At 38.7% G+C, this 10924-nt stretch overlaps 2 protein-coding genes across 2 annotated transcripts; both read left to right on the top strand.

Annotated features, from left to right (window-relative positions):
• The first annotated feature begins 1124 nt into the window (after nucleotides 1-1124).
• LOC141754026 (lactose-binding lectin l-2-like) lies at nucleotides 1125-1804 on the top strand. The gene has a single exon (XM_074612779.1). The coding sequence runs from the start codon at nucleotides 1214-1216 to the stop codon at nucleotides 1688-1690; it is 477 nt and encodes a 158-aa protein (XP_074468880.1). The 5' UTR covers nucleotides 1125-1213; the 3' UTR covers nucleotides 1691-1804.
• A 4461-nt stretch (nucleotides 1805-6265) lies between these two features.
• On the top strand, nucleotides 6266-6945 carry LOC141754025 (ladderlectin-like). Its single transcript, XM_074612778.1, has one exon. The coding sequence runs from the start codon at nucleotides 6357-6359 to the stop codon at nucleotides 6840-6842; it is 486 nt and encodes a 161-aa protein (XP_074468879.1). The 5' UTR covers nucleotides 6266-6356; the 3' UTR covers nucleotides 6843-6945.
• The last annotated feature ends 3979 nt before the right edge of the window (nucleotides 6946-10924 follow it).

Below are 10924 nucleotides of genomic sequence, written 5' to 3'. Positions count from 1 at the left end.
AAAAGGTTCCTGGTTGTTTCTGAATCATAATAGTCATTGAGGGATAAACTTTCTTTCTTTCTCCTCTCTGTTATAGCTCTGTTTATAGCTCCTATTTGTTTGATACTGTGATAATGCTGATAAGCATTTTATAATGCAATAAAAACAGAGTTCAACAACTGTTGATGAATAGTGAATGTTTATTTCTTGTCTTTTATTTCCTTGTTTTCATTTTAGAGTCCTGGTTAATTTTTACCCAAACACTCCTCATTCACGTTACTCATTGGACTATGCTGTTTTTGATCCAATAGACAATAATAATTTAACATTGTACTGTAAATAATATGTATTTTTCAGTGACAGATATCAAACTGAGTCCTGCAGCATAGATGTACTGTATGTCTCTTGTTTGTTTAGGAATCAGTGTCTTTTTCAACACAGAATTTCCTTGAATGAGCCCTGGATTCACGTCTGGTTGATGATCATGTAAAGCAGATCAGACTCCTCGTAGAGATGCTTTCTGACATTATGATGGCTGATTTCAGGGTGTGTGATGGTATCCCTCTCACCTCATTTGCCCATGTCATGGATGGGTAGAATGAATGTATTACCCTCACAACTATGTCCTATGCAGATGTCACCAACTTACATCCCAAAGAAGACGGCAAAAAATATTGAAGGGCATTCCTCAGAGTTCATATGACAGAAGAAACCACTAAGGTTTGGTATATAAACCTTAAATTTCCCAAAAGACAGAAGAGGTCTAGCATTTCCAAATGTTATATACACTAACGGCTTGTCATAGTAGACTCACTTATACTGTATGTGTGTTCAGTGATATATAAATGGATGAGAGAAGCTCACAAGGAAAAAGAAATCCTCTTCTAAATCGGACAAGTTAATACTTATCTCTATCAAGAGTCTGGCAGGATATGACTAACATGGCGGGTAAAAAGGGTATTTTCACTCTATTAATGTATAATAGGGATTGCTTGATAATAATAATAATGTTTAATGTGGTGCTGTTTGCTTATGTTCAGATACTGTGTAGTTGTGTACAACTGAAGTGTTTGCCAAGTGCATTTGACCAATGATATCACACCAACACTGCAGACACCCTGTGTGAAGCATATAAAAGAAAGTGGCCTTTCAACTGTCTCTGAAAGATTCTTGATAACATACAACAGTACAGATCACGTACTCCGAAGACTTAGACAGAGACTCTGACGCCAACATGCTCTTGTTCCTCTTCTTGTTTGGTCTGGCTCTGGGTGCCGTGTCTCCTTCTGAGGAACATGAAGTGAAGCTACAGCGTGGCAGCTGTCCCATGTTCTGGTACAGCTTCAACAACCGCTGCTACAAGTATGTCGCCACACGTACAACATGGGCTGATGCAGAGCTCCACTGTGTCTCAGAGGGAGCCAACCTGGTGTCTATCCACAGTCTGGATGAAGAGAACTTCGTCAAATCCCTGATCAAAAACTTTGACCACGCTGAGGGACCCACCTGGATCGGACTCAGTGACATCCACAAAGAAGGCAGATGGATGTGGTCTGATGGCTCTGCATTCAAATTTCATTTTTGGGGAACAGGAGAACCAAACAACGCTGGAGGAAATGAACACTGCGTTCAAAGCAGCTTCATTAACCAGCCGAAATGGAATGACTTCCCATGTTCTGCTATTTCTCCCTCTGTTTGTGCATCTGTATAACCTGTCCTTAACACCTGAGATGTTACACATGTCTGATTGAACCTGGTCACTGCTCACCTGTTGCTCTGTTGACATGCATTTGGCCGCCTCAATAAAGACACAAATGTACACTTATATGTGTCTGTACACAAGTCATTTCACTGACCTTCATTTTCATGAATATTGGACATTCACAGGTAACTCCAGTGGTTGACCAACAGTTTTTTGGTGTTTGGCGTGTCTGCTCCATCTGTCCATCATCCACTTTGTGTGTGTGGGTGTGTGTGTGTGTGTGTGTGTGTGTGTGTGTGTTTTTCCCCGAGGGAAACATATTTTCTCCTGGATTACGGCTGCAGTTTTAAACACGTTGTTAACGTTATAAATTTAAACAAAATGACTTGGTTATGTTCAGTAAAACGTCATGGTGTGGCTTAAAATAAGAACATTTGTTATGTTATTTAAGATGTAAATTACAATAAATCAGCGTTGACTTTTGGTTTCACACAGGACAAAAACAGTAGTCTCCTGGGGGAAAGTCCTGTGTTTGTTTGACCCACCCATCCACCCCGACCTCCTCCGTACTCAAACTTCTGCTGACTATTGCCCCTTTTCCATACACACGGGCTGGCTTGGCTTGACTCAGGTTGACTCGGCGGGCCATTGGCAGGGATTTGCATCTCCATTACAACAGGTCACCCGCTGATGCTTGTCTTGAGTCGATGACATTTAAAAGCAGTGCCCTCTTTAGCACTATTTACTGTTACGCTGTGCAACGGTTGTTGGTAGCCAGCTACATAGCACCATATCTGCTATGTCTGGCAATAGCAGCAGAGGCTTTTTAAACATGATGCTGAATGGTCACTGAATGGTGACGAAGCCCATCTAACTTCACTGCAATTAACCTGCTGGGAGGCGGTCGGACGCGCTTTGACCCAACTCCGGATATGGTCCATCTTGGGTATGACTTGGCACAACTCAACGTGTTAAAGCTGGTAATGGAAACGGAAGTCAACGCAGCATGGTTTGAATCTGCACGGCCAGAAGTGAAACGTTTTTCTGATACGTCGAAAACAAACGTAATCTGGGAGACAATACATTTCCCTCGAAACGTAATTGACAATGCAGTTTCGTTGTATGGGAACGATGGTCATTTTTAGGAGACCAGGCTGGTCTGATTGAACCGCTCCCTGACCACTGACCCTGACTATTTTTATTATTATTATTTTAATAATAAATGTATTTTCCCTTCATTGTGCAAAATAGAAATGTAATATTAACAGAATTAGTATTGCAGTAAACAGTAATGACATGAAGGCATTTCATTCTACAGCTTGTTTGTGTTGCTTTCAATTATTAGTTTTTCCATGTCTGTTCCAGTCTCTGTGTATTAGATAAATATGGGAACAGCACAGGTGTACCAGATGTTGTAATCACAAGTACACTACCTATCCAGCATGTGAATATCTAACTTTGTACACAAAACTAAACATTTACTGCACTCTCACTTATGATAATGAAATGACACTGTTGTGAGTTAGAGCAGCATGAAGTTTATATTAAGTGTGTTGTCAGAGGCAGCAGGCAGGACTGGAGCAGGAAACAAACAAACATATTTGTACATTGTGTTCAAAGAGCAGATTAATTGTGCTATATTACTTATTTATTATAAGATATTGATTATTTATGTATTTTTGAGGTGCCATGTTCAGAGGTTTGACAATGTGGAAGTGCATTCTTGAGAAGAAAACAAGTTAGTGGTTTGGAGCTGCCATGCTGGAACATAAAAGTACTTGTTGTTATGTTTTGTGGCCACTTGAGGGCAGCAGAAGAGCAAGTCAGTGTGATGACGCTCATCTCTGTCCTCTGGTGTCAAATGCTGTAATGGACAGGAAACCAACAGGAAGGTGTATTTAGTGTTTTATCGGCATTTGTCACCCTGTAAAGTTACGTTGTTGTTTACTCTGGGTAAATGCATTGGACCTCCAAAATAAAGACATACATGTGCAAGTTCATGCCTGTGCAGAGGTCATTTTATTCACATTAATTTAGCTAATGTTGGGCATCCACTCTGGTAATTCACTCATTTTTTATAATACATTTCTTTTCCCTTTGTGCAAAATAAAAATAAACAGAATTTGCATTGCAGTAAACAGTAATGACATGAAGACATTTAATTCTACAGATTTTACGCCTGCTTGTTTGTGTTGATTTCAATTATTAAAGTGTTTTTCCATGTCTGTTCCAGTCTCTGTGTATTAGATAAATATGGGAACAGCACAGGTGTACCAGATGTTGTAATCACAAGTACACTACCTATCCAGCATGTGAATATCTCATTTTGTACTCAAAAATCAACATTTACTGCACTCTCACTTATGATAATGAAATGACACTGTTGTGAGTCAGAGCAGCGTGAAGTTTATATTAAGTGTGTTGTCAGAGGCAGCAGGCAGGACTGGAGCAGGAAACAAACAAACAAACATATTTGTACTTTTTAAATATTGTCCCACGAGAATCTGTGGGGGGTAACATGCAAAAAAAAAGTAGAAATGTGTTCATCATGATTTCATTTTAAAACACACAGAGCTTTTTACCTCAAAAAAACAAAAACTTGAAAGATTATTTGAATAAATTCTAGGTTTTATGTGACATCTCCAGGTGACCTGGTGGTCTATTTTTGGCTTATATTCAGATACTGTGTGAGCAACTTGAAAGTGTTTGCCAAGTTGATTTGACCAATAATATTAGGCCAACAGTGCAAACACCCTCTCTGGTGTCACAAGGAGCCCACCTGGTGTCTATCCACAGTCTGGATGAAGAGAACTTTGTCAAATCCCTGATCAAAAACTTTGACCCTGCTGAGGGACTCACCTGGATCAGACTCAGTGACATCCACAAAGAAGGCGCATGGATGTGGTCTTATGGGTCTGCATTCAACTTTCATTTTTGGAGAACAGGAGAACCAAACAACAAAGGAGGACATGAAAACTGCGTTCAAAACAGCTTCAGTAACGATCTGAAATGGAATGACCTTCCATGTTCTGATATTTCTCCCTCTGTTTGTGCATCTCGTGTATCCTGTCGTTAGCACCTGAGATGTTACACATGTCTGATTGAAACTGGTCACTGCTCACCTGTTGCTCTGTTGACATGCATTTGGCCTCCACAATAAAGACACAAATGTAAACTTATATTTGTCTGTAAAGAAGTCATTTCATTTTCATGAATGCTGGACATTCAAACAGGTATCAGTGGTTGATCAAAGTGAATATTTCCACGCCTTTTTAATAAACTCTAAATTAGTGTTAATAATATAATATCCTTTCATTATGCACAATAAACATGTACATGCATCTATTAAGAGAATTAGGGCGTTTTCATATTAGGGACAATTCATCGGTATGTAAGATTGCCCCCCCTCTCCACTCCCCGGCCGCTCAGCTTTCACATTAGTAAGGGTGCTTTCACATCAGGGACACGGGGCCCGGATCTGAGTACACTTGCTCCCAAAGTCCAGTTCGTTTGATTCGTGTGAACGCTCCGTACCGTACTCGGGCATGGTTCGTCAATCGGTGCCTGAGTCAGTAATTTGTGTCCGTTTTGGGGTCCTTGACATGAAAAAGTTTGGGAGCCACTGTCATAGAAAGTCATTTTTACTATTAACCTGTACATGACCCACACATGCACAAACACACATCTGCTCATTGTGTTCAAGGAGCAGAATAATTGTGCTATTCTACTTATTTATTGTAAGATATTGATTATTTATGTATTTTTGAGGTGCCATGTTCAGAGGTTTGACAATGTGGAAGTGCATTCTTGAGAAGAAAACAAGTAAGTGGTTTGGAGCTACCATGCTGGAACATAAAAGTACTTGTTGTTATGTTTTGTGGCCACTTGAGGGCAGCAGAAGAGCAAGTCAGTGTGATGACGCTCATCTCTGTCCTCTGGTGTCAAATGCTGTAATGGACAGGAAACCAACAGGAAGGTGTATTTAGTGTTTTATCTGCATTTGTCACCCTGTAAAGTTACGTTGTTGTTTACTCTGGGTAAATGCATTGGACCTCCAAAATAAAGACATAAATGTGCATGTTCATGCCTGTACAGAGGTCATTTTATTCACATTAATTTAGCTAATGTTGGGCATCCACTCTGGTAATTCACTCATTTTTTAATAATACATTTCTTTTCCCTTTGTACAAAATACAAATATAACAGAATTTGCATTGCAGTAAACAGTAATGACATGAAGACATTTAATTCTACAGATTTTACACCTGCTTGTTTGTGTTGCTTTCAATTATTAGTTTTTCCATGTCTGTTCCAGTCTCTGTGTATTAGATAAATATGGGAACAGCACAGGTGTACCAGGTAAAGTGCAAAAAGAACAAAACTTGTTTAAAATGATTTGAATAAATTGTATGTTTTATGTGAAATCTCCAGGTGAGCTGGTGGTCTATTTTTGGCTTATGCTCAGATACTGTGTGGTTGCGATCAACTTGAAAGTGTATGCCAAGTTCAGCTGACCAATAATATTATGCCAACAGTACAAACACCCTCTCTGAAGCATATAAAAGCAGCCTGTCACCGGTCTCCTTCAGGGTCTTGATCCCATCAAACGGTGCAGATCAACTCCAACCAACACAACAACATCCTCATCCTGCTCCTGTGACAGAGAGACACCAACATGCTGTTGTTCCTCTTCTTGTTTGGTCTGGCTCTGGGTGCCGTGTCTCCTTCTGAGGAACATGAAGTGAAGCTACAGCGTGGCAGCTGTCCCATGTTCTGGTACAGCTTCAACAACCGCTGCTACAAGTACGTCGCCACAGACATGACCTGGGCTGATGCAGAGATCCACTGTTTGTCACAAGGAGCCAACCTGGTGTCTATCCACAGTCTGGATGAAGAAAGTTTCGTCAAATCCTTGATCAAGAACTTTGACCCTGCTGAGGGACTCACCTGGTTTGGATTCAGCGACCTTCACAAAGACAGCACATGGATGTGGTCTGACGGCTGCCCAGTGAAGTTTACCAAATGGGAATCCGGCCAGCCAAACGGTGCAGGTAGTCAAAACTGTGGTCAACTCAACTATTCTCCAGGATGGAATTGGAATGACTACGAATGTGTTACAACTTCTCCCTTTGTTTGTGCATCTCGTATAACCTGTCCTTAGCACCTGAGATGTTACACATGTCTGATTGAACCTGGTCACTGCTCACCTGTTGCTCTGTTGACATGCATTTGGCCTCCTCAATAAAGACACAAATGTACACTTATATGTGTCTGTACACAAGTCATTTCACTAACCTTCATTTTCATGAATGTTGGACATTCACAGGTAACTCCAGTCTTTGACCAACAGTTTTTTGTGGTTTCGCGTGTCTGCTCCATCTGTCCACCATCCACTGTGTGTGTGTGTGTGTGTGTGTGTGTGTGTGTGTGTGTGTGTGTGTGTGTGTGTGTGTGTTAAATCTGGGAACAACAGTTTGAAGACTTGTCGTCTCTTTTCAACACAAGAGGAAAAATATCAAAATATCTCCAAGTTACCAACATGTTGAACATGCTGGCTTGGCGTCACCTTCTGGGGGGCGCTGGTCACCCTCTTAAAAAAAATATAAAAATAAATAATAATAATAATAATAATAATAATAATAATAATAATAATAATAATAATAATAATAAATAAACAAATAAATACATTTTTAAAAATTAAATGCCAGCGTGCACCCCTCATCATTTTCTGTATTGAGGTAACAAATGAACAAATAAAGGAAGAAAGAAAAAAAGAAAGAAAGAAATACACTTTTCACCCATATAACTCTTGTTGTAATGAAACTGACGAAACACTTCTAAGCCAACAATATCAGGGACCAATTGTTTAATCATAACACACTAAATACAGTTATTTATGAAAATAAAAATATTAATGTTTTTTGTCTTAAAACCATTGAGATGTCTGGTGTGTGTTGTGGTTTACGGGGCGTTGGGTTGGACGGTTGAACCCTGACCACGGCGCCACTGGGGGTGGCTCCAAATTTGAATTTCGCCTCGGCCACCAAAAGGGCTAGAGCCGGCCCTGTGTTGAGATGAACACCATAATTTCTGAACAAACAGGATCACATCACATGCAACCACCTCAACTAAAAAATTGACAGACATGACAGGACAGTGAAATGACCAAAGTTTCAGTCTACAACGCTACAAGTGACAAGTCGAGAAATCACTGGCTACATCTCTGCTCCTCAGTCTACTCTGAACACCACAAAATACTGTGATAAGATGATGTAAGGGATCATTTTCCTCTGAAAAATAGAAATAGTCTGGTTGGCTTTCGATGATTGATTCATTTAATAGTGGTATTCCTTGGAGAAGTCGACATTACCGAGAGAATGCTCCGATAAATACATTAGGAACTGCATACAGGCTGTAACTCTGCCTCCAGAAAGATTATTTTGGGCTTCGCTTTATGGTGAAATTAATTGGTAGAAAATTTGGCAAATTGGTGACAAATGTTGTCTTAGTAATAAAGTTAAAGAAGTTTCCTTTGAAGTTTTACATCGTATATATCCAGCAAAAACAACATTAGAGAGATTTAGAATTGATATAGAGTATTCTTGCACTTTCTGTGAACTAGAAGAAACAATTTGTAATTTGTTTTATCAATGTGTTCATACCAGAATATTTTGGGTGGATGTTCAACATTATTTAAGAAGGAAAACAATTGACAGGATAAAGACATTTTTTATATGATTTGAAGGTAATGAAAAACGATATAATGTTCTTTTCAAAATTGTGAAATTCCATATTCACAGGAAGAGATGGGCGGACTCCGAACCAAATTTTGAATATGTTTTATCAAGAACTGCCTCAATATGGCACCATGACAAGAAACAGTAAAAATAAGAAGGCAATTAAAATGAATTATGCATTTGATAAAATCCATATGGACCAATGAGTATTTATTCTGAATTTGTATTACTTTTTCTTTAGATATATGTATGTATATATTTTATTGGTAATATTTATTTCATTTTATTTTTTAACTTTATAAATGTACCCCTGACATGAGCAGTTCTTGTATGTATATACTTTTAACATACTTATATTTTCTTAAATACAAAATTGAATAAAAAATAGAAATAAAATATAATAAATAAAATCAAATAAATAATAATAATACATATATATATTATTGTTTTTATTCATTTTTTATTTTATTTTTTTTACTTTATAAATGTAATGTACCCCTGACGTGAGCAGTTTTTGTATTTATATACGGTTAATATACCGTAAAAAAAAGATACTCTGGGTGAGTCAGTCATGGGGAGAAGATCAGACGATCAATTAAAAGAAGGGCTGGAGGAAACAGAAATAGCAAAGATTGAGTGCATTCAGACATATGCAGGCATGAAGTGAATGAATCAAAAAGTGGAGCATCTTAATCCCTGCCCACATCTCCAATTTGATCAGCAATTCATAAAAAGCAAAATGATTATTTGCTTTTATTGCAAGAGGGACCAAAAATAATTCCCCTAAAATTAAATAAATAATTAAAACATAAGTTAAAATCATTCTATAATGGCTGATTTGCAGGGAAAAGTGGAAAAACTTGCCACCTTTCCAGCTTTAATGGGAATTCACTGGAATAAACTGTACATAATACTTCCCTGTAATGTTGACTAATGCAAACTGATCACACCCTGAACAATGATACATCACTGAAATGACCCAAAACAAGTGGATCGGCTTCAGTTATGGGACCGCGGGCCTTTAGATCGTGAGAGAGGGACAGAACGAGAGGGGAGCAGCAGGAGGGTCTGAGAGAAGGAAGAAGAGATGAAGAGGAGACCATTTCAGTTTGAAGGGACTTAAAGCCAAAGAGCTTGTAGTTAAAGAGGAGGGAGAGGCAGAATAATTTTGCAATGTGTAAACAGCTGCCTCTGTCTCATCTCCGCTGATTCCAGCTGGCATGAACTATGACGTTAAGCGGTAAACCCTCCATGTGCTCTGTGTGTATTATGGTTTCCTGACGCTGCTGACCTCTAACCCCTATCATTTTGCAGTCATCCTGACAGGAAGGCCTATTTTACCCAGCAGGCTTCTGACAGCTAAACAACAGTGGAGGATGAAATAGTAATGAGGGCGCTGAGACAAACAGACAGTGATGCAGGTGCTGTGTAATTGTCAATCTGGCACAGTGTACTTGGAAATTGATATATTAGCCTTAAGTAGAAAGGTCATAGCCAGGCTTTTAAAAAAATACTCAGGTCATAGCCGAAGTCTACCAAATCTACTATAATTTTATTTTCCAATATGAATGTAAAAATGCTCCCAAAGCCTTCTGCAAACTGCCAGGAATACTATTCTGCTATAGGAAATCCTTTATTTGTTGTTCTAAAAGTAGGTTGCAGCCAACAGTCTGTTAGCTTAGTTTAGCATAAAGACTGGGAACAGGGGGAAGCAGATAGCCTGGCTCTGTCCAACGGTAACAAAATCCACCTGTACCTCTACAGCTCACTTATTATCACATATATCCTACGTGTCACAGCTGAATAACTGTATTTTGTTGTATAATTAATTTTATGTTTGTATATTTGTACTGTGAAATATATTTACTAGGGCTGTCGATTAAAATATTTAATCGCGATTAATCGCAAATTAATCTCACATTTTTGTATCTGTTCAAAATGTACCTTAAAGGGAGTTTTGTTTTGTCAAGTATTTAAAACTCTTATCAACATGGAAGTGGGCAAATATGCTTGCTTTATGCAAATGTATGCATATATTTATTACTGGAAATCAATTAGCAACACAAAACAATGACAAATATTGTCCAGAAACCCTCACAGGTACTGCATTTAACATAAAAAATATGCTCAAATCGTGGCAAACTGCAGCCCAACAAGCAACAGCTGTCAGTGTGTCAGTGTGCTGACTTGACTATGACTTGCCCCAAACTGCATGTGATTATCATAAAGTGGGTATGTCTGTAAAGGGGAGACTTGTGGCTACCCATAGAATCCATTTTCATTCACATATCTTGAGGTCAGAGGTCAAGGGACCCCTTTGAAAATGGCCATGACAGTTTTTCCTCGCCAAACGTTTAGAGCGTTATTTATTTGTAAGTATCTTCACTCTTACTAGTTTTACCTTTAAAACTGAGCCTGCTACAACTTCCGAAAGACCTGCTGCTTTAATATGCAAAAGAAATCAGTGGCATTAAAACAAATGTCCGTTAAAGTGGCAGTAGGCAGT

Source organism: Sebastes fasciatus, chromosome 17 (assembly GCF_043250625.1).
Source record: "Sebastes fasciatus isolate fSebFas1 chromosome 17, fSebFas1.pri, whole genome shotgun sequence".
NCBI classification, from domain to species: domain Eukaryota; kingdom Metazoa; phylum Chordata; class Actinopteri; order Perciformes; family Sebastidae; genus Sebastes; species Sebastes fasciatus.
The sequence above is the reverse complement of the archived record's forward strand: the minus strand, read 5'-3'. Positions and strand labels throughout refer to the sequence as shown.

Bases quoted from the DNA above. Each gene is read 5' to 3' on its own strand.
- LOC141754026 (XM_074612779.1), top strand. From the start codon at position 1,214: ATGCTCTTGTTCCTCTTCTTGTTTGGTCTGGCTCTGGGTGCCGTGTCT.
- LOC141754025 (XM_074612778.1), top strand. From the start codon at position 6,357: ATGCTGTTGTTCCTCTTCTTGTTTGGTCTGGCTCTGGGTGCCGTGTCT.